The sequence below is a fragment of the Piliocolobus tephrosceles genome, chromosome 2, assembly GCF_002776525.5.
Source record: "Piliocolobus tephrosceles isolate RC106 chromosome 2, ASM277652v3, whole genome shotgun sequence".
Taxonomy (NCBI): Eukaryota; Metazoa; Chordata; class Mammalia; order Primates; family Cercopithecidae; genus Piliocolobus; species Piliocolobus tephrosceles.
Window position 1 is genome coordinate 48,682,247 of NC_045435.1, and position 27,506 is coordinate 48,709,752.

General features: G+C 40.0%; 1 protein-coding gene across 3 annotated transcripts in view; it reads right to left on the bottom strand.

The window, feature by feature from the left end:
- The window catches only part of PPARG (peroxisome proliferator activated receptor gamma), a 144,634-nt gene that overhangs the window by 16,002 nt on the left and 101,126 nt on the right, over window positions 1-27,506 (bottom strand). For 2 of the 3 annotated variants that reach the window (XM_023218412.1, XM_023218411.1), the window contains exons 5-7: window positions 24,107-24,245; window positions 12,724-12,923; window positions 1,443-1,893 (exon numbers count right to left, since the gene is read on the bottom strand). In XM_023218412.1, coding sequence (XP_023074180.1) covers window positions 1,443-1,893; window positions 12,724-12,923; window positions 24,107-24,245 — 790 coding nt within the window. Of the gene's footprint in view, window positions 1-1,442; window positions 1,894-12,723; window positions 12,924-24,106; window positions 24,246-27,506 lie in introns of those variants that run through there. The other variant, XM_023218413.1, reaches the window with a different exon arrangement.

Genomic DNA, 27,506 nt, shown 5'->3' on the forward strand with positions numbered 1-27,506 from the left:
TGAATAAATATGCATGAAGTGCTTAGAATACTGCCTGGCACACAGCAAATACTAAATTAATGTTTGCTGTTCTTATGACTACTGCACTATGCGCCTGATTTCAGAAACATTCTCCTTTCAACTGGACAACAAAAGATCGTGCTCTTTATAATACATTGTGCAGTTATACACAGTTTACCACTATCCCCCGATGGGTTTTTCACAGAGGATATACTGTAGAGTACATATAAAAAGCTCACCTGAAGTCCACTTCAATAGGAAAAATTGCCACTTAAAAAATTTTTTATACAGAGAGATGAAAGTAAAACTTTCTTCTACTCTTGAGAGGCTATTGAAAGTAAAGTTTAGATTGGGCGTGGTGGCTTATGCCTATAATCCCAGTGCTTTGGGGGACCAAGGTGAGAAGATCACTTGAGGTCAGGAATCTGAAACTAGCCTGGGCAACATAACGAGACCTCATCTCTACAAAAAAATTTTAAAAATTAGCAGGGCATGTTGGTGTGCCCCTGTAGTCCTGGCTACTCAGGGGGCTGAGGTGGGAGAATCACTTGAGCCCAACTGTAAAATGGCCATGTATTACTTTTATAAAGTAGCATGATCATAGCTTACTAACTGCAATTAGAAGCTGCAGTGAGCTATGATCATGCAACTGCACTCCAGTCTGGGTGACAGAGTGAGGCCCTGTCTCACAAAAAAAAAAAAAAAAAAAAAAAAGGAAGAAAAAAAAAAAAAGAAAAAAGTCACACTCAGTAAAAAATCTGGCTTTTGGAACTGGTTAGTCAGATCATGTACTTGCAGGGCCAAAAATACAACAAATTGCTAAATAACTAAATTTATTTCTATGTTGTGTGTTCGGTTCAGATTGCATTCTTAATCACAACCAACTACCTCACAAAGGTATCTGAAGGGAAGCCATCAGAGGAATCCACACAAGAGAGTAGGTGGAGGTCAGTGGGTATTCCTTAATTCCTGATATCACGAAAGCAATTCAAAGTAGTATCTTACTGTTGGTAGGGCAGGAGCATGATTTGACCAGAAACACTTAGTAGTTCCTTCTCTACGTCAAGTAAGCATTGTCTTAAGCAAAGTCATACATGCCATTACTTACAGGAACCAAAGATTAGATTGGCCTCTAATCTTCCTTTCTGGAAAGGAAAGAAAGAGACAAAGAAAAGAAAAAGGAGAAGAGGGCATTTGACTGGAAAAACTATATTGTTGAGGGAAGAAAGAGAAGATCCTGGGTTACTCATAACTTTCATACTGCAAACTTATGATACTCTTTCTTGGTACAGCGTTTTGCACGTGTAGAGGTGATTCATGGCATTATGCCATTGGCACTTAAAGTGACAAAGAACGCAGACTAATAAGGAAATCCAAAATTCTTTTGGCCATCCCACCATCATCCCACCCTCTTTCATAGAGGATCAAAAGACAAATCTTACCTCCACTGAGAATAATGACAGCAATAAATATTGCCAAGTCGCTGTCATCTAATTCCAGTGCATTGAACTTCACAGCAAACTCAAACTTGGGCTCCATAAAGTCACCAAAAGGCTTTCGCAGGCTCTTTAGAAACTCCCTTGTCATGAAGCCTTGGCCCTCGGATATGAGAACCCCATCTTTATTCATCAAGGAGGCCAGCATTGTGTAAATGATCTCATGGACTCCATATTTGAGGAGAGTTACTTGGTCATTCAAGTCAAGATTTACGAAACCAGGAATGCTTTTGGCATACTCTGTGATCTCCTGCACAGCCTCCACGGAGCGAAACTGGCAGCCCTGAAAGATGCGGATGGCCACCTCTTTGCTCTGCTCCTGCAGCGGGGTGATGTGTTTGAACTTGATTTTATCTTCTCCCATCATTAAGGAATTCATGTCATAGATAACGAATGGCTGCAAATAAAACAGGGAAAACATGGGTGACTTGGAGATTTCTAACTTAGTGAATGCCATCCCAGTTCAGAAAACTGTTTCTTTATGTAAACTTGCTTTGCTAACTAAAATCTTTAAAGCTGAAGATGCTTAATAATGAGAAAATACTCTCAAGTTCTTTTATTCATCTTAATTATCTTCTGGGACCAAACATATTTCACCAATTTTGGTCTTCTTTCCCTTTAATTTACACTATAACACTTTACCTATGACTGGCTAAGAATCCCAATTTCTTTCGTTTGGGGAGTCTTCACTGTTGATTTTTATATTTACTTGTTTATTTATTTTGTTTGCTATTGAGACAGAGTCTTGCTCTGCTGTCCAGCCTGAATTACAGTGGCACAATCAGGGTTCACTGCAACCTCCACTTCCCAGGTTCAAGCAATTCTCATGCCTCATCCTCCTGGGTAGCTGGGATTACAGGCACACACTGCCACACTCGGTTGGTTTTTGTATTTTTAGTAGAGACAGGTTTTCACCATGTTGGCCAGGCTGGTCTTGAACTCCTGGCCTCAAGTGATCTGCCTGCCTTGGCCTCCCAAAGTGCTGGGATTACAGGCGTGAGCCACCATGCGCAGCCAATTGTTGATTTTTAAAATGATACAAAATCTACTGTTTATCTTGGCTTTCAATGAAATACACTTTTAACCTTCTTTCAATAAAAAAATCATTTCAGCAACTCAGGGTTGAAAATACCCACTTGAACATAAAGCAACTTTACAGGCTTAAAACAATTTTTTTTTCTTATTTTTTTTCCTTTTCCTTTGTTCTCCTTCATAAGTAATAACTTTTCAGTTTTAGATGAAATCCTCTCAGATCGCAAATGAAACTATGTGCACATAAAATATGCTTAACTATTAAAAAATCACTCTGAAAGCAGATTAGAGCTATTGAACCAAGAAAATGTCTATTTCTTTTTTTAATGCTCTGGAAGCCATCTATTTCACAAAGAGCAGATATAGAAGGCCTATAGGCGAATGCTGCAAAAAACAGTTTTGAATTTATATTTTAAAATATCTGTCCTTACAGGTCAAACAATCAATAAAATACATGCCCCAGTTATTCAAGTTTGCAATAGGCTGCTTTCAAAAGTTAAGTCATTTGGTCATGACACTCTCTCTCACTTCCCTGTACAGAACTAACCAAAGTTTGTAGTCATTGAGAAATTCTCAAGGCTGCTCTAAGGGACAACATTTTACTTACACCAGATACACTGAAAGACACATAAGGAGTTAAACCTTGAATCCTGTTCAAATACTTGTATACCTGAAAGCACTGGAAGAAGAGCTGAGGGTATCTGCAGTCCAGCTTTGGTTCTGTGGTGAACTATGTGACTTAAGAAAAGTCATTTACTTTTCCTAGGCCTTAAATTTCTCAATCAGGGGTTTCCACCTCTTCTCCAGAGGAAATTCTAGTTGTGTTTCTCAGGAGCAGGATGTGTGTGGGGAGTGGGCATGTGTGTGGAGAGCTGTGAGTGTGCATGCACAACAAACATGAAGTCTCTGATGGACTAAAAGTAAACATTGTTTTGAGCAGAGATGCTGAGAATTCTCTCCTGAATGGGCACAGAGAAGGTGCATGAGTGGCTGTGGCAGCCGGCTTCAAGATGTACTGGTTGGAGATTCTATTCATATCTATGGAACTCTATGATTTCCATCAAAAGATTAAGTTTGTTCTACACTGGAGGAAGTAACACCAACATTAAGGACTCTCAGATGTTAAATATATTTCCAAACTTGTACATCACATCAACACCCTTCACTGGAGTTATTCTGGAAGTTTTTACTTTTGTTACAAAAAAATTCACTTCAACTGTACTACTTACCAAACTCCAAAAGGGGACAGATGTGAGGAACCCAGAACAGGTTTACCTGGTGGCTCTAATTTTTCAAGGGACCAAACTGTCCGTACCATATTTCTTAAACATTTCGCCTGGGTGGTTTTTTTCCTTTTTCTTTTTTTCTCTTCAGGATTAATATTATTAATGGGAGAAATAAAAGGGGGGGAGAGCAAGTAACATCAATGAAAATTTACTGTATTTTTCCAGAACATCAGGTTCTAATTATGAGAAAAATTTGAATGGATAATGATGCTTTCACAGAACCTAGAGAAAACGTGTTTCTTTGTCCTACAGGCACTTTATAGTGTATTATAATTTATATTAATGAAATACTGACTTTCTAAAAAAAATTATTTCATTTTTTGAGATGAGGTCTTACTATGTTGCCCGGGCTGGTCTTGAACTCCTGGGTTCAAACAATCGTCCTGCTTTGGCCTCCCTAAGTGCGTGCTAGGATTACAGGTGTGAGCCACCACAACTAGCCTTTATTGGCTTTCTTTAATGTCATGAGAAAATGATGGTCTGGACACCTGAAAAGACCAACTACACATGCAGGAGTACAAATAACATGAATACAAAATCATTGCCTTTTCACATGTGGAAAGACTGTACCCAGAACTGCCCACTTCAACTTTCAGATGAGCTTCTGCTCAACCATTTGGCTTCTTGGCACAGAACATATGCATGAAATTCTTTCACCTCCATGTAAGTGATTTATCTGGAACTATGCCCTGATAAATCACCCTTGTCACTCTTCCCCTTTACTTCCCCTGTCCCCTCATATAAAGCTCCAGGTTCCTGTTTTCGAAACTCTGTAATAGTTGAACACAGGGCACAAAATCCTGCTAATTTTCTCTCCCAATTTAACAACAATGTGACTTTAACCCCTTGGCAATTGATGTTGGTCAGGATTTCCTGGCAGTAAATACTCAAGGACAGAGAGAGGAATCAGCACCCCACCATCATGCCAAACCATTTCAGTTTTTTTTTTTTTTTTTTTTTGAGATGGAGTTTCGCTCCTGTTGCCCAGGCTGGAGTGTAATGGTGCAATCTAGGCTCACTACAACCTCCACCTCCCGGGTTCAAGCGATTCTCCTCAGCCTCCAGAGTAGCTGGGATTACAGGCACCCACCACCACGGCCGGCTATTTTTTTTTTTTTTTTTAAGTAGAGACGGGGTTTCGCCATGTTGGCCAGGCTGGTCTTGAACTCCTGGCCTCAGGTGATCCACCCACCTTGGCCTCACAAAGTGATGGGATTACAGGCATGAGCCACTGCGCCAGGCTCCATTTCAGGTTTTTCAGTCCTGTCTGCATTCTGAAGAAGAGGTGAACTAGCAGAGAATTCTGGGTGTTGACATGCAAATGAACACCAGTTGTTTTTTTTTTTTTTTCCTAGTCATATCTGATTATACTGTTTTCACTGCATTTCTGAAGGCTGCATAGATTCTTTCTCTATCAAACTGCAAGAGAGATCCCTGGGTGGGCGTGGTCTGCCTTTCTTTGCAACCAATTCACCAATTCTTAGATTGCAGACAGTTCACTTAGGCGTTACTTCCATATTTCACAGGGAACCTCCTTACCTTCAAACCTAGAGAGAAGATCGTGGCCAGCCTGCTTCATGGAGAGAGAACCTTTTAAAACCCTGGTCAAATTTGGTCTGCATAATTTTATCTTGAATCATTAATTTAACATGACATTTGGTACAATGTTCCATACAAAATGTACTGCATTTCCACGGCCGTGTTTTTGTATTTTTTACAAAGCGAAGTGGAGTCCTTACACTTTCCATCAGCTTGGACAGTATTATCCAAAGATTGCCATTATAGCAGCCGTATCATTCTCAAATTTTGTCTTAATAATTTAACACTTCTAGTTTGGGGCTAATAGTGTATTTATCTTCAGACCCTACATCAAATGGCTGGGTAAGCGTCCCTCCTTAACAGGAAGGAAAGCTTAATTACAACTAGGACATGATAGGGTGAATTCAGGTTTTGTGGTGCATAAAATATACACAGTAGTGGGGCCTCTCTAAGGAAGGCATTACAAATTATGAGAATAAAATTGCTTGGGCCCTTCCCCAAGCACTGGAAGGAGCTCTGCACAAGGGAAGGGCCCCATGAAGCTTCATGAGCTTCACAGCGAATCTGTCACTGGTCATTGTGTGCTTGTGCTTTTCATATACTGGACAGACCAGAACAGAATGAAGAAAGCTGCACTTGAACCCAGTGTTTTTCCAGGAAAGCAAAAAGATTTCTGTTAGAAATCAATTTTTTGAGGGCTACATCAAATATAATTAATTTTGATATATTTAAATTTTCAATATTTTGACACATTTTGAGTTTCAATTTTGACATATTTTGATTTTCAAAAATATATTTTGATTTTCAGAATGGGATTAAAAGTACTGTTTTATATAGATTAGTAAATTCAATTATGGCATGCTTCCTACGTAGAATACAAAGACAATGGGGGAAATGGGATTAATGATGAAAATAGAGTAATTAATTTTTTTAACCTTTTTGAATGGAGAAATAGAATAGTACTGTTCCTAAGAAATCCAATAACATCAGCATTTTAACATGAGTTATGAAAGGTATTATACATAAATGCTCTATGTTTATAATCCTTTTGAGTAACAAAATAGCAAGCTAAGGAATTTTCATAAACATGAAAATCACTCAAAAAGCACAGGGTATTCTGGGTGACTTTTCTAATTTGGCAGATTGAATGAGTGTAGTCAACCCCTCTACCCTCTCTCAAACAATCACTTGAGGTAACCCTGTCAGAGTAAAAACTGGCTTGGAAAAATGTGGGCCTCATCGAGTGTGGCTTTCCTGATGTTCCTAGTTTTACCAGGGCAAAATACTGAATTCTTAGGGCTCATCTTCTTCATTTTGTTTCCTTCTTCTTTTTTATACATCTGACTTTCATCACGGTTCTCCTCGGTTAGCTACAATCCAAAACTCATTGGTTTGGTTTCCTCAGCCTCTTGTTGGTTTCTGCCCGTTGTTCCTGTTTCCCTCTTGTTGAGAACCATGAGATTTATAGGACATAAGGGGTCTTCAGAAATAATCTGCCCCATCATTCTCTGACTAATGAATAAACGGAAGCCAGAGACATTCCAAAGTCAAAGTGCCATTTATAGCAAACCAGGAACTAGAACCTAAGTCCTGATTCTGGGTTGAGAACTTTTCCCTTTCCATTGCTTTCTATAGGACTTCCTCACTTCTTTTTTAACTTTTAAAATGATTATTCTAGGATGAACTGGAGATTTTAAACTAACGCTCTTACATGCTGGGGTCTTGGGGCAATGCCTTTTGAATGACTGTTTCCTAGAGGTGCTGGTGGAGTGCTGTGTGTGATAGAAGTGAAGTTTGAAAGCTGTCAAAGATATTCTGCTTTCCTGCAGGGTTTGGAGATTTAAGACAAACAAATGAAAACTTAACATGAAGAATGATTCACACTGTAATGAACTAGCACATAACCACAGCTCTTAAAAAAATCAATTGCCAGCCAAAGAGTTATTCAGCAGGCAAGCAAGGGTACTGGCCAACTGAGTCCAGCCATTGGAAAAAAAATCCAAGTGCTTTTCTTTTTAACTCTAAAAATATTATTTTTAACTTATTCTCTGAAAGAAACTGGTTCAGATCTTTTATATCTTTAGCTATTCTTGACAGTCCTGGCAATAGAAGAAATTTATTTTATTAATATTGATAGATCGATGAATGATCCCAGAAGGCTAACTTCTCCAGCAGCCCCAGAAACGAATTGGCACTACTATCCTGATTTTATTTCTACTGGGGTCCCTAAGCTCCTTTCTCTGAGGATTCTGCCTGATGTCTTTCCTTTGGGGAGCAAATTCCAGCTCACTCGGGCTTTTCCAGAGATAAAGGGAAAAGAGCCCATATGTTGTTTAGCTGTAAGTGTAGGATTTAACAGGACAGATACCTTTCCAATAGCTTTGAGTCACTGGGTTTGATGGCCATTGTAAATTTCAGAATGCACAAACTTAAATGGGTAAGGAAATGTTTTCATACAAGTTTACATTTCCATATTGATTTTATTCTTCACTAGTTTCATATTTCACACACTATTTAGAAAGACCATTTTTTCCAATGGCACCAGTTTGCTCTTACAATTGTAAAAACAGTGACTCTACATGTACCTACCATAAACAATGTGATGCTTTGGAACCCAAAGTCCAATATAGCACAAATAAAGAGTTTTATTCTTTATTTGCAGATAGAGTGCAGCCAGAGCTTCGCCATCTCTTAGATAGGGGGTGAAAAGTTGGCAGGCACATCAAGCGTTTTTCTATTTATTGTTTTATGACAAACCATGGCACTGAAAATGGTTTTTGAAAACCACTGTTTATTTTCACCAACAAACATGGGATCATGTGACAACGATACACCCAGTGTGATCATCACACCAGGGTAATAGTCAAACACTGGGCACTTCCAAAGTCCATTCAGTTATCAAACTGCCTTCATGAAACAGAGCACCTAGTTCTGGCATATGCATGGTTTTCAGAGTGCAGAAAGACCTCTTAAATAAGGGGCCTTGGCTGGAGCAAGCCACGGAAAGGGAAATGGGTTGTGGGGACAGTCAGTTCCATCCTACTGAGGATGGTTAAAAGGTCTATTGCTCCTAAAATTTCTTGTCCGGCAATCCATAGCTGACAATTCCATATCCCATCTTTTCCTGGCCCTAAGCCTAAAATTCCCAAGCATATTCTTATTTAGGCAAAACAATGAAAAGTAGGGCATCCTATACCAAGGACATGATGTTAAAGCTGGTAGAAGGGGAGCAGGGGAATTCAGTTTATCCATTTTGAAAGGTCCAAGTGGCCCTAGGGAATAAGATCCAGGAGAAGGAAGTTTAGATGGGGAGGGGAAGGAGTCCTGGTCTGCCTGGAGGCAAACGCTGAGCAGGCAGCAGGCATTCTACAATAGGCAATGGTGAATGATACATTTAAAGCATGGCCTCTTGAATCAAGTCATTTCCTTTTCCAAAGGTTCTGGGTAACTGGTAACCCACTATTCTGAGTAGCCTCCCCCAGCCTTGGCCTAACCAACACTAATGACATCAGTCTCAAGCAGGGTGTATAAGAAACGCAAATTGCTCTGCTGCACAGCCATAGCCACTTTTGTATACCTCCCACCCTCTCAAGAGTTTCTGCAAAACTTTTCCTATCAATGCAAATCTTAACTTTCATGAGTCCTGGCCAAGAGATAACATAACACCCCTGAGAGAGATGCTATCAAATGAATAACATGACCATGTAGATAAAGAACAAATCTCTAGTTGCATTGGAAATCACATTTTGTTGTTTTTTTTTTTCCTTTCCCATATTCCTCTCTGAACTGTTTCTTTCCACTAGTGTTTAATTTGATTTTGCAAGATAAGGAGAAGAGAGGGTGCCAAACAACTGTAGTTTAGTTTTGTGTCATCAGTGAACGGATTATTTTAATTTGGCCCAGTCTCTCTTTTTCCAGATCCTGCCTGAATCCAGATCATCAATAATGTGCAGTTTGGTAAGCAAATATTGGGCTAGTTAGAGGCCCTCTGTTGAAAGTCCACAATTTCAAAGGGCATAGGCAACCATGTTTAATTCAATTAAGCAAATATAGTCTGAGTAACTATTAGGGGCAAGACCCAGTCCTAGTTACTGGAAGAAAATGATAAACGCTTGGCCTCTGAACTTGAAAAGCCCATAATCAAGCATTTTGTAGCCCTTTCCTTTAAATAACTTAATACCTGTTTATTCCATAAAAAACCAAACACCGCATGTTCTCACTCATAGGTGGGAACTGAACAATGAGCTCACTTGGACTCGGGAAGGGGAACATCACACAATGGGGCCTATCATGGGGAGGGGGAAGGGGGGAGGGATTGCATTGGGGAGTTATACCTGATATAAATGATGAATTGATGGGTGCTGACGAGTTGATGGGTGCAGCACACCAACATGGCACATATATACATATGTAACAAACCTGCACGTTATGCACATGTACCCTAGAACTTAAAGTATAATAAAAAAAAAAAAAAAAAAAAGAACCTCCTTATTTTTTAACTCAAAGATTTAGAGCCAAGGAGTCAACTGGAGTGAGGTATCTTGAGTGTGTCCTCCGGTGACACAGATAAGAGCAGGTTGGACACCAGTAGTGTAATTTTAAGTTCTTGACCACCGAGGCTTTTTTTTTTTTTTTTCAGTCTTTTGCCTGACTTTCTGGTACTACTAAGTTGACAGAATTTCTAAAAAGGATTGTAGGTACGAATTGGAGGATGAAAAGAAGGTGAGAAAGCAGTTGATGAAAACTAACCATGGCTGGTGGCTCACACCTGTAATACCAGCTCTTTGGGAGGCTAAGGTGGGAGGACTGCTTGAGTCCAGATTTCAAGGCCAGCCTGGCCAATATAACAAGGCACTGCCGCCTGGGCAACAGAGCAAGACCCCACCTCAAAAAAAAAAAAAAGAAAAAGAAAACTAACCAAAACTGTAGATAGTTTGCTTTAGGGCTCTTTCCTTTTCAGCAATCCTTTTATTTTTTTCTTTCTGGATATGAATGGTTTATTTTCTGTAGTCCAATCAGCTACGCAGAGGTCTTCATTTGTTTTTGATTTGCTATGGCCAATTTTCTCATTGAACGAATGAGCTTTATGATCACCAGTGTTGTGCAGTCCTGTGCATGTAAAAGCCAGCAGTCCTAGTCAAGGACTTTTGTAATTTGAAAAGAACCGAAACAGCACAAATTTTTTCCAATTGTGAATATATTAGGACAGCAGATAAGGTGAAAAATTCCTACTGTTCTAAAAACTGAGAAAAAACAATCACAGAAAGTTTTCTCAGAGCGAAGCTTTCTCAGTGTGTTATGTCTCCCTGGCTCACTGACAGCAAGTGGGAAAGACTAGCTTCCTAAAGTACTGCGCTGAGGGGCTAGCACGCTACAAATCTTCTGAACTAGAGGCCAGAAAACCTGCATTATAGTCCCAGGTCTTCTACACACTTGCTGTGGGGTCTTAGGGCAAAATGTTTAACCTCTCTGGACTTTATTTTCCTCATCTCTAAAATAAAGAGGATAATAATAGCAGTAGTCAGGTGGCAATGTGACTCGAACCTAATAAATGTGCAAGGTTTTTTTATACTGTAAAGAATTGAATCCAGGTATATTAATGTTGAGGTATTAAAGACCTATTTGCAAATCGGAAAACTCTTTGTCCTTATCAGTGTATGGCTCTATGCCACAAGTTTCCTTTTTCTATTAACTGATTCTCTTACTAAATGGTTTAGCTAAACAGAAGAACTACCATCTTGAGATAGTCATCAAAATACATGAAAGGTTAATGAGATTTTCCCCACAATATATTTGAATAGGGGAAAAGTTACACATATCTATCAAATAATTGCATAGCTCTCTGGGAGGTGTTCACGTGAAAATAAATGAGTGCATACAAGGGCTTTCCATGGTTGGGACAGCGTCTTCTGAGTGTGTTCTGCAGTTCTTACAGCCCTAGGAGCATTGTGCAGTCATCAGAATCAAAGTCAAACCCTGTCGTTAAAAACTGAGCTACAAGGCCGGGCGTGGTGGCTGCGCCTGTAATTCCAGCACTTTGGGAGACTGAGGCGGGCAGATCATGAGGTCAGGAGATCAAGACCATCCTGGCCAACATAGTGAAACCCCATGTTTACTAAAACTACAAAAAAATTAGCTGGGCATGGTGGTGTGCACCTGTAGTCCCAGCTACTCAGGAGGCTGAGGCAGGAGAATTGCTTGAACCAGGGAGGCGGAGGTTGCAGTGAGTCGAGATCGCGCCACTGCACTCCAGCCTGGTGACAGAGCGAGACTGTCTCAAACAAATACATAAATAAATAACAAACAACAAAAACAAAAACTGAGGTACAGAGACATGATCTAGGTCATCCAAACTGATGGCAGAATTGGGACTAGAATTCAGGCACAATTTTATTCTGTAATTCCATGTTGTTTTCTCAGTTTCCAGTCAGGGAAGAGCTCTGCTGCTTGGAAAACCTAACTTAGTAACAGTTACAACCCATTCTGGGTTTTCTAAATGGTGCTGCTCAATGAGTGAACAGATGTTGGAGAGTCCACTGGAGTGGCCCAGGTAGCTCAAAGCCTTGCAGAAGATAAAATTCCATATGTAATAAAAGGGCAGAGCTTCTAGTTGCCCCGGAATAATCAAGAATGCTACAAGGAAAGAAAGATAACCTAATATCTAGAATCTACTTTATGCCCCATGTTGAACTTCCCTAAGAGGTAACTCTAGACCAGCCTGACCAACACAGTGAAACCCCCGTCTACTGAAAATACAAAAATTAGCAGGGCATGGTAGTGCATGCCTGTAATCCTAGCTACTCCGGATGCTGAGGCATGATAATCGCTTGAACCTGGGAGGCAGAGGTTGTGGTGAGCTGAGATTGTGCTACTGCATTCCAGCCTGGGTGACAAAGCGAGACGACGTCCCAAAAAAAAAAAGGTAACTCTGGTAGTTCTCCTGAAAGGTGAAATAGTGGGATTCAATACATTTTCTAAATCTAGGTCAGGCTGTTCCCAGAGAAAAGCAAGGCTGCTTGAATGAATATTGCTGTGGCCAGTTATTTTGATGCCAAGAAAAGAGATGGATTCTAAAAGAGGGTGATAGGCTGAGGGGGCTTAAGTTCATTCATTAAAGTTAGGACGACCAATACATTCTAACACTATTCTCAAAGACTTTATGGACTTTTCTCCCTCTTCAAAATAATGTTTACTTACGCTATCTGAAAACACTTCCTGCGTTTCAGACTCAGTCTGCAATATGTTAACAGCCAACAGTTGAACAATATTCTGCATGTGCATTCATAGCACAGTAAACCATTTACTCAAAGAAACAGAAACCCAAAACAACTCCCTGCCTCCCCCAATGAAGACAGCAGAAGAGAACTAACTGATTTGTCTGTTGTCTTTCCTGTCAAGATCGCCCTCGCCTTTGCTTTGGTCAGCGGGAAGGACTTTATGTATGAGTCATACAAATGTTTTGCCAGGGCCCGGAGGTCAGCGGACTCTGGGTTCAGCTGGTCGATATCACTGGAGATCTCCGCCAACAGCTTCTCCTTCTCGGCTTGTGGCATCCGCCCAAACCTGATGGCTATAGAGGAAGAGGAACGACAGGATGAATCATTGGATTACTACTGCTCTGAACATACACTGTGCTCTCCCAGCCCTCGTTCCCACACAGTAGAAGCATCTCCTCCTCCACTGCTCTCGAGTTCTGGTTTCTGTCTACCAGTTTGCTCATGTTTTTATAAAAGTAGCACAGACCATCAGTAAAAATTAAACTGTTCACTTTAATTTTTAAAAGTTAATGCATAATCCCGCTGAGAAAGCAAAAGAATTCAAGAGTTTAGCAAAGGGAGGAAAGTATGTCGACTTAAACGTGAAATAATTGAGAACCAACTCCTATTCATCCCTCAAGACCCAATTCAAAGGTCACCTTCTTTGCATCCCCAGCACTTGACCTAAGGTCAGGGCACTAGAAGGATCAACACGTTTCACGAATTAAAATACAAAACTGTGCAGAATTCAAAGTTGTACAGACATAGGCTTTGTTCTCAGGGAGTTTGTATGATCTGTTTGTCTCTGTTAAAAAGAAATACGGATGGTGCTTTATCACATCTTACTAGTCCAGAGAGCACTTTTACAGAAGCCATAGTTATCTCCCGACTCTCCAGAGTTACCACTTAATGATGTTTGTCAGAAAGACAAACTGGCGGCCTGTAGGGTGAGGAAGTGTGAAAAAAGGTAATGAAAGAAAGAAAAGCAATGAGGAAAATGTAAGAGGGGTTAGTGGGGACTAGTGTGGGGAAAAAATAAACTGTAACTTTTCAACTCAGATATGTTTTCTTTCCTTCTTACCAATATGTTCAGCAAAATATTATTTTGAATCACGTTCCTTTGGGGGCACACTTTAGGTTCTATGTTTCCCATAATAAGGGTGCCTGGCCATCATGTCCACTGTTCCCCATGCATACATAGCTCTGTTCTTACACTCACGACATGGTATCACAGCCATGTGTTTTTATGGTGATTGGCTTCACTAGACTATATGCTCCTTGAGCGCAGAGACTGTCATACTCGTTTACGTCTCTAGCAAGACTCTGTCTCTGCTGAATCCTAGAACAAAGAGATGGCTCTTTTATTTTATTTTATTATTTTGAGATGGAGTCATGCTCTGTCACCCAGGCTGGAGTGCAGTGGCACAACCCCAGCTCACTGCAACCTCCACCTCCTGGGTTCAAGCGATTCTCCTGCCTCAGCCTCCCGAGTAGCTGGGATTACAAGGGGTGCGCCACCGTGCCTGGCTCAGTTTTATATTTTTAGTAGAGACAGGGTTTTACCATGTTGTCCGGGCAGGTCTCAAACTCCTGACCTCAAGTGATTTGCTCACCTCAGCCTCCCAAAGTGTTGGGGTTACAGGCGTGAGCCACCGTGCCCAGCCAGAGATGGTTCTTTTATATGTTATTATGCTAAGGGTAGCATCTCTATCATGAGACATGACAGCACATGACAACTTTCCCATCTGAGTACTCCGTGAAAATTACCTTGGATTTTCCCAAGAAATTGACACGTACCCTTGAGTCTCAAATTCATAAATGCATTTCCATTGACCCTAAATAAATTTTATCACTGACTAATACAACTACTGTTTTGTAGGGGCCTCCTTAGAGACCAGACTTGGGAGTTAGAGGGGAAGAAAATCTTACCTCTCATTTGGGATTCCTTTACATTGAATTAGCCTGTATTTAGATACTTTTAGTAAATATATCCTTGGTACATGGCCTCTTCATATAGAAACCTTTAAACTGGGAGGTTTTGGTCAAAAATCCTGCTTCCCTACTCGCTCTTCCCCATTTTCTTTCTGTGTTGTTCTATGGGGCTGAGGCATGGTTGTTCATATTTTTATCTACTGGTGACCCCAGCCCCTGGTGCTAGGCTTGTCTGGGTCCCTCAGGATATGACCTCATCTCACAGCACTGATCACAGGAATTAATCTATAATGTTTTATTTCCTCCCTTGCCATATAATCTCCACAAAGGCAGGAATCTTGTTCATTATTGTATCCTCAGCACTTAGTGCAATTTCTCGCACATATGAAGCCCTTGTCTACTGTAATTTGAAATACAATGAAAAGAAACCCCAGATAGCATATTCCTTCAAAATCCTCTGTGAACCTCCTGACCACTTTGCTCAGATAGAATTCCTTATGCAGTTGGCCCTCCATACCTGCAGGTTCCACATCTGCAGATTCAACCAACTGTGGATTGAAAATATTTGGAAAAAAGAACCAATAAAAAATAATATGGGCTGGGTATGGTGGCTCACACCTGTAATCCCAGCACCTTGGGAGGCCGAAGTGAAAGGATTGCCTAAGGCCAGGAATTTGAGAACAGCCTGGGCAACAGAGACAGACCCTGTCTCTACAAAAATACAAATAAAAATAATTAGCTGGGCGTGGTGGAGTGTGCCTCTAATCCCAGTTACTAAGGAGGCTGAGGTGGGAGGATCCCTTGAGTCCAGGAGTTAGAGGCTGCAGTGAGTCATGATAGAGCCACTACACTTTAGCCTGGGTGCAAGACTCTGTCTCTAAAATAAATAAATAAAACAATGATAAAAAAAGACAAATAAAAAAATACAGTATAACAACTTTTTTTTTTTTTTTTTTTTTTGAGACGGAGTCTCGCTCTGTCACCCAGGTGGGAGTGCAGTGGCCGGATCTCAGCTCACTGCAAGCTCCATCTCCCGGGTTTACGCCATTCTCCTGCCTCAGCCTCCCGAGTAGCTGGGACTACAGGTGCCCGCCACCTCGCCCGGCTAGTTTTTTGTATTTTTTAGTAGAGACGGGGTTTCACCGTGTTAGCCAGGATGGTCTCGATCTCCTGGCCTCGTGATCCACCCGTCTTTTTTTTTTTTTTTTGAGACAGGGTCTCATTCTGTTGCCCAGGATGGAGTGCAGTGGCACAATCATGGTTTACTGCAGGCTCGACCTCCTGGACTCAATCGATCCTCCCACCTCAGCCTCCTTAGTAGCTAGGACTACAAGTATGTGCCACCATGCCTGGCTAATTTTAAATTTTTTTATAGAGACAGGGTTTCACCATGTTGCCCAGGCTGGTCTCAAACTCCTGGGCTCAAGGGATCCTCCTGCCTCCGCCTCCCAAAGAGCTGGGATTACAGGCATGAGCCACAACACCTGGCCATAAGAACTATTTATACAGCATTTACACTGTATTAGATATTATAAGTCATCTAGAGATGATCTGAAGTATACAGGAGGATATGTGTAGGTTATATGCAAATAGTATGTCATTTTATATCAGAGACTTGCACATCTAGGAATTTTGGTATCTGAGTGGATCCTGGAGCCAATCCCACAGAATAAGGAGGGATGGCTGTACTATGTTCATTTCTTGTTCACCGGTAGTTCTTAATTGAGGAGTGGGGAGGGTAGGGGAGGTAGAGCATATCAGAATCACATGGTAACTTCTGACATTACATGTTTTCCATGGAACATTTTGATGGACCATCTATCCACTCAGTTAGGAGTATATAAAAAACCTGGGGTTTGGGACAGTTTATAAAAAGCTTCCTAAATGCTGGGCTCCTGTTGTATGCATACATTAGCTCATGTATTAAACTGTTACTATACTACGATGTTGGTTTATATCAGTTATTCTACTCAAATATAAATTATATGAGTAACAGGTTTTCTCATCTTTGTTCCTAAGTGTAACAAAATACACATAGTAGGTTAACAATAAATGTTTGACGGATTAAACTCCAAAATATCAGGTTTAAAAACAGACAGAAAACAAGACACTATGTCCATTAGGAAGTTTGGGAAAATGATCCTGAGAAAAGCACTAAGTAAGAAGGCGTATTAAAAGAAGAAGGAATTTTGGTGTACAACTCAGAGAAAATCAGTTATCCTATAACAAAACAGAGGTGACTAGAATCACCACCTATCTGCTGCTCCTGAACTTTTGTTATTTCACAGAACACACAATACTGTCTCTTTACTCAAGGAATAATTATTGAATGACTATTGTGTGCCAGGCATGGTTCTAAGCTCTGATTCAGTTTTTACAGGTAAGAGGCTATAAACATATGCAAACGTTTACACATCTAGAAAAGCTATTTTTTCCTAATGGGTAATCAAAAAAGTTAATTTAAATGAACAAACAGCCAAAGATAGCCACTTACTACATTTGCTAGTCCTGCTTTTCTATCACCTAACAAATATAACCAAAAAACAACCCTAAAAACCATTTTAGAATTAGGATATATTAAAGTGAGATCCCTCTGCCATAATCTCACTGCCTCAGTCTCCCAAAGTGCTGGAATTGCAGGTATGAGCCACTACACCTGGCTCACCTCTCTTTCTTTCCTTCCTTCTTTCCCTCCCTTCCTTTTTCCTTTTTGCCTCTCTCCCTCTCCTTCCTTCCCTTCCTTCCTTCCTTCCTTCCTTCCTTCCTTCCTTCCTTCCTTCCTTCCTTCCTCCCTCCCTCCCTCCCTTCATTCCTTCCTCCTCCTCCTCCTTCTTCTACTTCTGCTGCTGCTTCTTTTTTTTTTTTTTAAGAGACAGGGTATCATTCTCTTGCCCGGGCTGGAGCACATTAGTGTGATCTTGGCTCACTGCAGCCTTGAACACCTGGGCTCAAGGGATGCTCCTGAGTAGCTGGGACCACAGGCATGCACCACCATGCTCGGCTCACTTCTCTTTCTTGAGGGAAAAAAAACTTGTGCCTGCTGGAGGTTCTGCAGGATTTGGCAATCTAATAACTATTCTTTTGTAGTTCCTCTAAAGTAAAACAAGGAGCAACCTTTACCATTTTTCACACTATTTGTAGAGGACATTTAAATATTTTCTTAGGTTTCTTTCAAAAATGAAGATGAGCAAAACACCACCAGCTCACCTTGTAACTCAATTTCTGATTCCCTGAAGTCTTCCTGACATCCTTTAATTCATTCACTGGACACTTGTTTGATGCAACACTGTGCTACACAGATGGGGCTGGGGGAAAGGATGAAAAGGACATGTCTGGTAGGGGAGACTGGATATATTACACAGATGAGTCTTCCTCTAGTGTACCTCTCTGTACTACTCTACTATTACCTCCTCTTTAAGTTATCTTTCCTCCACCACTGAACTTACTGAAAGAGTTGTTTTCACTGCGTCTGTGTTTGTCACTTTCTATTTACTTCTCGATCTACTGCAATCTAGCTTCGGGCTCACTGGGATTTACCGAAACTTTGTAAAAATCCTGAATGCTTTTCTCACAGCCAGAACTAACGGCCTCTTCTAAGTTCTCAATAGACTTGAGCTCTCCAGCATTCTCCCAGCCTTTAACGCTGGCAACCATCTCCACTTCTTATTTCTAAAATTTCTTGTCCTGGTTCCTGCTGTTCTGGGTCCTCTAACTTTCTGCCAGCTGCTCTCCAGATCTCTCTGATGGTGCCTCTCCCTTAGCTTGTATTCGGTGGTCCCTAGTATGACCTCTCTAACCTACAACGGGTGCTGATGATTCCTGCTCTCTCTTTACTGAAATGTGGAGCCTTATTTTTCACATCCTCCTGTATTCCTCTATACATAGTTGCTGGATACTCCCTAGGCACCTCTAACACAATATAAAACTAAATTTAAAATGTTCTCCTCCAAACTGGCTCTTATTCCTATGTTCCTTTCTTGGTTAATTCATTCTATCGCCCAAATGAGATACCCTAAATAACCTTTGACAACCTCTCTCCCTTCAGGAGCTTTTATTCATTGGTCGCTGCTCTGATATTTCTCTCAATTTTCTTTCTTCTCGCCCTTCTCAATGTCTTATTTCCTAATATTGCATTGGTCTTCAGATGGATTTCCCAATTCCAGTCTTTTCTCTATCATTTTTACTGCTATCAGTCTTTTTTTTTTTTTTTTTCGGTAATATATATCTGATCACTCTCTTGCTTTTTAAGGCAGAATGTGATATCACAGGAAGGTATGAAACACATAGAAAAGGAAGAGCAGGGAATCAGAAAAGTCTCATGGGAAGGAAGGCATTTGAATGCAGACTTGAATGTCAGGTAGAATTTCCCCAGGGAACAGACAGACACATCAACAGAGGCCCAGAGGTATCTAAGCATAAGCCATTTTCCAGGAATAGCAAAATGCAGGGTTTGCCTGAAGTGTGAGTGGAAAGTGGGCAGGGGTGGGGAAAGGAGGTAGGCTACAACATGGATGGTTCTGGAGTCCACACAGGGCAGAGGGACAGGGCAGCCCGAGCAAACATGTACTGCCACATGCACTAGGACTTGGTTACCTTTTCTGAAAGTTAAGATTTGGGTAATTTTTCTTTGCACAACCAAGAAGACTAAAGAAAAAAAGTAATAGGTTAGCCAGGCGCGGTGGCTTATGCCTGTAATCCCAGCACTTTGGGAGCCTGAGGTGGGCCGATCACGAGGTCAGGAGATGGAGACCATCCTGGCTAACATGGTGAAACCCCATCTCTACAAAAAACACAAAAAATTAGCCGGGCTTGGTGGCGGGCGCCTGTAGTCCCAGCTACTCGGGAGGCTGAGACAGGAGAATAGTGTGAACCCGGGAGGTGGAGCTTGCAGTGAGCCTAGATGGTGCCACTGCACTCAAGCCTGGGCGACAGAGACTCTGTCTCAAAAAAAAAAAAAAAAAAAAAAGAAATAGGTTAAAGTTGAAATCTATTTGCCATTCAGGATTTTTCCTTTTCTCAATATACACTAGAGCTGCTGTTTGCAAGGCACTGAGAGAACTACCTTAAAAATGTTGAGTGTCGCAAAAATTTGTGAAATCATTTTTCTGGATTTTTATGAAGCCACTGAGAAATTATTTTGAAAGTTGTCAGTTTTTTAAAAATAATTAAAAACTCTCTCTCATTTATATCATAAGACATCTTAGTCAGCAAAGCTAAGATTTCACTAGCTTTTAAATTTATGAAAACCATATTTTTAACCAAATCTCAGTGTTATAGAGAAAACCTAACTGAATGATTCATAAGCAACATGTCAATTCTTCTCTAGATTATTTTCTTAAATAGGTCAGGTGCAGTAGCACTTTCCTGTAGTTTCAGCAACTCCAGATGCTGAGGTGGGTCCAGCCTAAGCAACATAGTGAGACTCCATCCCTAAAAATAGTAATAATAAATACATAAAATTTTAAAAATAAAAAGTGCACTTAGCCTAAACTATTTTATTATTTAGTTCATACATAAAAAAAGAGCTCTGAATATGAATTATTCACTAGTCAAAAAAATTTTTTTTTTTTTGAGACAGGGTCTTGCTCTGTCACCCAGGCTGGAGTGCAGTGGTGCGATCATGGCTCACTGCAATTTCCACCCCCTGGGCTAAAGCAATCTTTCCACTCCAGACTCCTGAGTAGCTGAAACCACAGGCGCATGCCATCACGCCTGACTAATTTTTTGTAGTTTTAGTAGAGATGGAGTCTTGCCATGTTTCCCAGCCTGGTCTCGAACTCCTGAGCTCAAGTGGTCCTCTGACCTCGACCTCCCAAAGTGCTGGGATTACAGGTATGAGTCACTGTGCCTGGCCCACTAGTCAAAATTCTTAATGACTAAATAATTTTATTAAAAACAAAGAGGACAAGGCCAGCACAGTCGGTGGCTCACGCCTAATTCTAGCAATTTGGGAGGCTGAGGTGGGATCACCTGAGGTCAGGAGTTCGAGACCATTCTGGCCAACATGATGAAACCCCATCTTTACTAAAATACAAAAATTTGCTGGGCGTGGTTGCGGGCACCTGTAGTCCCAGCTACTCGGGAGGCTGAGGCAGGAGAATTGCTTGAACCCGGGAGGCGGATTGAGTTGAGATCATACCATTATACTCCAGACTGGGTGACACAGCGAGACTCTGTCTCAAAAAAAATAAAAATAAAATAAAATAAAATAAAAATAAAGTAGACATATTTTTAAAATGTGATTACTATAATGGACTTGCCAGCAAGATTTTAAAACAAAAATGACTACTTTGAAAAACTATAAAAATGCATGCAAGAGCCCATTTGACTAAAGAAGCAACATTATCCATGCGTCTTTTTATCAAGATTCTGCAGACACCAGCTTCACTAACAAACAGTAGTTGATGCAATGATCACTTAGTAAGTTACATGCACCGCTGAGTGGCCTAGGAAGCAGGTCTGTGTTTCTGCTTCATTTTCATTTTGAGCTTTCCTCTAAGGGCAGTGTCTAGACACAGTAGTGAATTGATTGTGCTTGAGATGACTCAGGAAGGCTTCTGAGCAATCGGTGGAATTAACCCATGGTCTAGAAATGATGGGTTGTTTAATGACCAAAATAATTAAGAACGTGTGTTTATTTTCATTACTTTCAGGAAAAAAATACGTTTCTGAAGCATATCAATCAGTCCACCAGCTGGGTACTTTTCCTACCCCATGCTGAAAGTGAGTATTTGAGAAATTATGTTTCTAAGTGGAAGAATTTTGAAACTATGTTATTCTACAACATGTAGGCGATATGTCACAATGAAAATGAAAGTTCCCTCTGAAGAGCTGTAACCCTACATAACCTAGGATGCCATTTATACTTTCTCTAGCCCAGAGGCTCTGGATTTCTGCTCTCGGGCTACATCACTAACCATCAAACCAACTGCCCGAAATTGCTGAGCAATTGATCACAACATATAGACCTAACTCAGATATATAAATTATATTTTTATTTTATGATACCAAAACATATAGGTGAAAACTTTTAAATTCAGGCAATTGACATGTCAGGTGCCTACACATTTGTGAAGACCGGAGCATTGTAAGACACAGAATAGCTGGTTGAAAAGTGAAAAATCCAGTGAGTTAGGTTGTTTGATTATACAGAATCACAGAATTTTCAAAGTGAAAGGACATAGTGATCACTGATTTCAGTGCCTATCCAATAACATCAGCAAGCGCCCCTAGGGTTCCCTACTGGTTCCTTCAGAAACCTCCTTCAAAGCTGTGAGTGCATGGCCAAAGGGAAGCTATATTCATCAACCAGACTAATCAGAGACCAGAGAGCAGAAATAAGGTTAACACAGAATGGAGTACATTTGCTTTGGGGGAGGTCCATGTTTTCTTGCGCATACTGAAAACAGCTGGGTGCCGATTTTGGTATAACACTCAGAGCCTCTTTCGATAAAAAGGCATTCTATATGAACAAAAACTCTATTGGCTTCACATTGGTCAAAGCAATGGATTTTAAATAGTGACTCAACTTCCTAGAAAACTTTGTATTTAGAAATGTTTTCTTCATGCAGCTAACAGGCAAAACTAATCAAAACCTTGTTGTTAGTCTGATGTTCTCTTTTCTGTGCGGCAAACAAACTCCCATAAAAACCTCTGAGGTTTTCTTAGTCATGTTTGCAATTTTTTAAGTGTTGAACTGCCTAAGTCTCTGATGTCATGACACTTAATTCCTATATTTTCTTGCTTTTGCTAGAACTGAACGAACACTCCCTATCAAGATTGACCCCCTCTAGAGATAAAATAAATTGCCATATGAAGTCAAAAGATGACCTATCAAGTTTATGATAGCTTTCTTTGACTTTTAGGGGAGGAGAAAATCATACCATCCATACTACATAGGTTGGGGTTTAAATAATATTTGCCTATAAACAATAAGCAATTGGAGATTGATTTTAAGTAAACGTATGCAATGCCTGTAAGCAACAGGAAATATATTTTACATAAACGTATGCACTGCCTATAAGTAACAGGAATTATATTTTACATGAATGTGTGAAGTGATAATTTTTTAATAGGCAAAAAATAGTGTTAAAAGTGGAACTGGCATGCTTTCCTAGGCTATCTCAGTGATAATGACCTCAAAGTCAATGATTTCTTCATGAAGATGAAATAAGTTTATTGCAACTTGATTGCATCACCTAAAATATAACCCTTGACTTGGAAACTTGCCCTTATGTTTTATGAGGTCTGAAATAAAAAGGAAACTGATGGAACTGAACCAGCAAATTATTTTGCAATCCATGACTACAGTTGTATACAGCAGATGTAGTCAATTGTTGAGGAAGGTTGGACCAAATTTCCATCCTGTTCAGTACTGCTGATAGCTCTATTCAAAATATATTCTTGCCTTTAGAGGAACTGACCCATAGTAATGATACCGATAGAATTTTGTGAACTATTTTTAAAGGGTAGGTTATTAATCAATGAGTGACTCTCAAATATCTTGATGGCTTCCACTGTGAAAACCAAATATCTGCATGATAGAGCAAAAATTTAATTTTCTCAGATGCTTTAGCGTGCATATAAATGAAGACTGCCTTCTCACTAGATCAGTTTTGAGAGAGATGAAAACAAAAGAAAGAAAAAATAGGATAGCTGATGAAATGAAACTTCGAATTTAATTTGGTCATGTTGGCATTTTTTATTTCTTGAGTGCATTGAAAGGAACTGATTAATACTTGACACATATAATACTACCAAGTTATACCTAAAATTAATTTTGTCAGCCAGGCAACCAATCAGAACTAAATAGCGATCAAGAATTATTTTTTCAAACATATTTGTCTTCCAGGACTTTACTGAGTTAGTTCCACAGATCATGAAAACAGGGGTCTTTTCTCAGGTCTTCTACATCATTTCCCTTAAGTTGACACCCAAAGTCATAAGCTTGACTTTAGACACAGGTTTCAAAAGTAGAAAGTTTTATTCTCTTATGTTTCTATGGCATTGAAGTTTTGCAGAACTATAAAAATAATGTGTTTTACCCTTTCCACAACTCATGGATGTTCCTTGAAGTGAAGGAAAGGCACACTTGTCTTTGCATAATAAAGAGCAAAAAAAAAAAATTAATTAATTAATTAAATGAATCTAAATTTTCACATGCCACTTAAAGTTCCAGACCCAGACATCTTCAGGATTTTCTTAAAGTAGAAAGACACTACTGATACACACAAGTAAACATAATTCTCTATTTAATGCATGGAGCAATATAAAATTTAATCACGATGATCATTATATTTGTTCTAAAACACTGAAGTTTTTCCCATCATCCCCCAGATTTTTCAAGTCTCTTCTCTCCTCATGGCAACAACCAGAGAGAGAAGGGTTCTATAATGAAACGTTAAAAACACTGACCTAAATGAGAAATGTTTTATCGACATGCAATATTCTAAATTCTGGTATTTGGTGGAAAACCTGTACACATTTTTGGCAATGGCCTTAGTGTCCACTGGTCTGGCAGCTATAATGAGAATAATAAAGTATATGGTGATGACTGTTTACTCACCATTATGAGACATCCCCACTGCAAGGCATTTCTGAAACCGACAGTACTGACATTTATTTCTACTTTTTTTGTGGATCCGACAGTTAAGATCACATCTGTCATAGATAAGCTTCAATCTGATTGTTCTCCGGAAGAAACCCTGCAAAGGGATATATATATATATATATATTATATATATAAAAGAAGCAAATTTTAAGTCTTTGTGACACATGGAAGCAGCAACCTACGGCAAAAGGTTTACTGGCCTGGGGATCAGAAAAGGCAGGTTCTTGACATGGTTCTGTCACTGGTGACTTTAGACAAGTCACTTAACCTCTCTGGAACTAAATTTTCTTTGCTATAAAATAAAGAATCAGAGGATCTCCAGGTCCCTTTTTTAGCTCTTAGACACTGATCACATCCAGCTGCGGCTTTCATTGGATCTTGGCTCTACATTTGGTTTTCAGCATGCTCTAAGAAGTGCTCTGGATTTAATGTAATGCAAATAAAACACCATGTAATCAGTTCAGTCTCTCTGCAAATCATTCCAACAGCATGCCCCAGCCTTTGTAATTGTGCTAAGCAGCCTGGCAAAGTTATAATCATTTCATTCTAAAGTCTGATCAGGGCCAATAAAAATCCACATGTGGATAATTTTTTTTGGAATTCTCTATGTTGCATAATTTCCTGCAGAATTTGTTTCACTTATTCATGCTGCTGAAAGTGTGCCCCATCATTGTTGTGGCTTACAGACAGAAAGAGACTATGGCAAATAACATGAGAAGTAATCAGATAAATCCTCACAAAATCGACTGCTATCTCAAAATGGCAAATACGTCAATTTGAGGCCAACTGAATATTCTGCTATATTTACATCTTTCAGAAAGAGCTGAAAAAAATCGAATTGGATGTTTTCTGACTCCATTTTTTGGGTTCATCATATTCCTATTCATTTCTATTGTGTTCATCTCCATAAAATTTAATTGCTAATTCTTTCAATGTATCTGGCCCTGTTTGGTGCAAAAAGCACTGCGTTAGTATTGCTTGGGTCATTGACATGCATTTTGACTTTCTCCAAATTTCCATTTAGAACTCTGGATGAGTATGTTCTGATTGCTTGACAGCTTCACTTAAATAACTAATAGCCATCTCTAACCCATCCTGTCCAAATTGAAGTCCTGACCCTCCCCTACAAACTCACTTCACTTGCGACTTTCTCCATCTCGGCAGATGCAACGCCATCCTCCCAGATTTTCAAGTCCAAATCCTTGAAATCACTCTTGACTTCTTTCCTCAAGACGAAAGCTTTCTCTAAATACACACTTGCCTATTTCCTTCATCGCCTTCAACTTTTGCGTCTCACCTCTCATGGGGCTAAGCCAACTTATTTAATACTGTGGCCTGTCCCTGCCCCACTTCTCTTCTGGAACTCTTGATCCTTTTGACTCTGCTCCAGTTTTTCTTCTTTCCAATAGCACTTAGGACTTTCTAACACACCACAGAATTTACTTATTACTGTTTAAGTGTTTATTTTCTGCCCCTCCCTCACTGCTCAATTAAAATGATAAGCTCTTCAGGGGCAGGAATAGCCTCTTATACCCCTGGATGGAATCCAAATGCCTGTGATAGTGTTAAATTAAAATTTGTGGAATTAATATAGATGTCACGTAACTTCCTTTCTGGGCCTCACCTTTTTCAACTGTAAAATGAGAAAGCACTTCCACCTCTGGTGGTTTGCGACTCCAAATTATGACTGAGATGTTACAAAGGCAATAGGCTTGACAAAGTAATCATTATTCTCAATTTTGGGTTTGTCATTTCCTTGATCTTTAAGAAAATATAGGCTGGGTGTGGTGCTCACGCCTGTAATCCCAGCACTTTGACAGACTGAGGCGGATGGATCGCTTGAGTCCAGGAGTTCGAGACTAGCTTGGGCAACAAGGTGAAACCCTGTCTCTATTAAAAAAAACACAAAAAAATTAGGCAGGTGTGGTGGCATGCACCTGTAGTCCCAGCCACTACTCTGGTGGCTGAGACGGAAGGATCAACTGAGCCCAGAAGGTCAAACTGCAGTAAGCCAAGCTATGATCACACCACTGCACTCCAGTCTGGGTGACAGAGTGACACATTGTCTCAAAAAGAAAAAAAAAAAGGAAGAAAATACAGTTTTATCACCTACTATGTAAAATGAAATAATATACTATTTAATTTTGCTTGTTTTGAGGCTTTACTAAATGGTATTATACTATATGTAGTTTTTGGGACACTATTAAAATTTGGTGTGAGGCCAAAAGCAATGGCAACAAAAGCCAAAATTGACAAATGGGATCTAATTAAACCAAAGAGCTTCTGCACAGCAAAAGAAACTACCATCAGAGTGAACAGGCAACCTACAGAATGGGAGAAAATTTTTGCAATCTACTCATCTGACAAAGGGCTAATTAATATCCAGAACCTACAAAGAACTCAAACAAATTTACAAGAAAAAAACAAACAACCCCATCAAAAAGTGGGCAAAGGATATGAACAGACATTTCTCAAAAGAAGACATTCATACAGCCAACAGACACATGAAAAAATGCTCATCATCACTGGCCAGCAGAGACATGCAAATCAAAACCACAATGAGATACCATCTCACATCAGTTAGAATGGCAATCATTAAAAAGTCAGGAAATAACAGGTGTTGGAGAGGATGTGGAGAAATAGGAACACTTTTACACTGTTGGTAGGATTGTAAACTAGTTCGACCATTATGGAAAACAGTATGGCGATTCCTCAAGGATCTAGAACTAGAAGTACCATATGACCCAGCCATCCCATTACTGGGTATACACCCAAAGGATTACAAATCATGCTGCTATAAAGACACACGCACACGTATGTTTATTGCGGCACTATTCACAATAGCAAAGACTTGGAATCAACCCAAATATCCATCAGTGACAGACTGGATTAAGAAAATGTGGCACATATACACTATGGAATACTATGCAGCCATAAAAAAGGATGAGTTTAAGTCCTTTGTAGGGACATGGATGCAGCTGGAAACCATTATTCTCAGCAAACTATCGCAAGAACAGAAAACCAAACACCGCATGTTCTCACTCATAGGTGGGAACTGAACAATGAGATCACTTGGACTCAGGAAGGGGAACATCACACACTGGGGCCTATCACGGAGAGGGGGAAGAGGGGAGGGATTGCATTGGGAGTTATACCTGATGTAAATGACGAGTTGATGGGTGCTGACGAGTTGATGGGTGCAGCACACCAACATGGCACAAGTATACATATGTAACAAACCTGCATGTTATGCACATGTACCCTAGAACTTAAAGTATAATAATAAAAAAAAAATTTGGTGTGAGGTTTCTAAAATTTACGTTCTTTTTAGTGAAAGACTATGATTTACTTATTT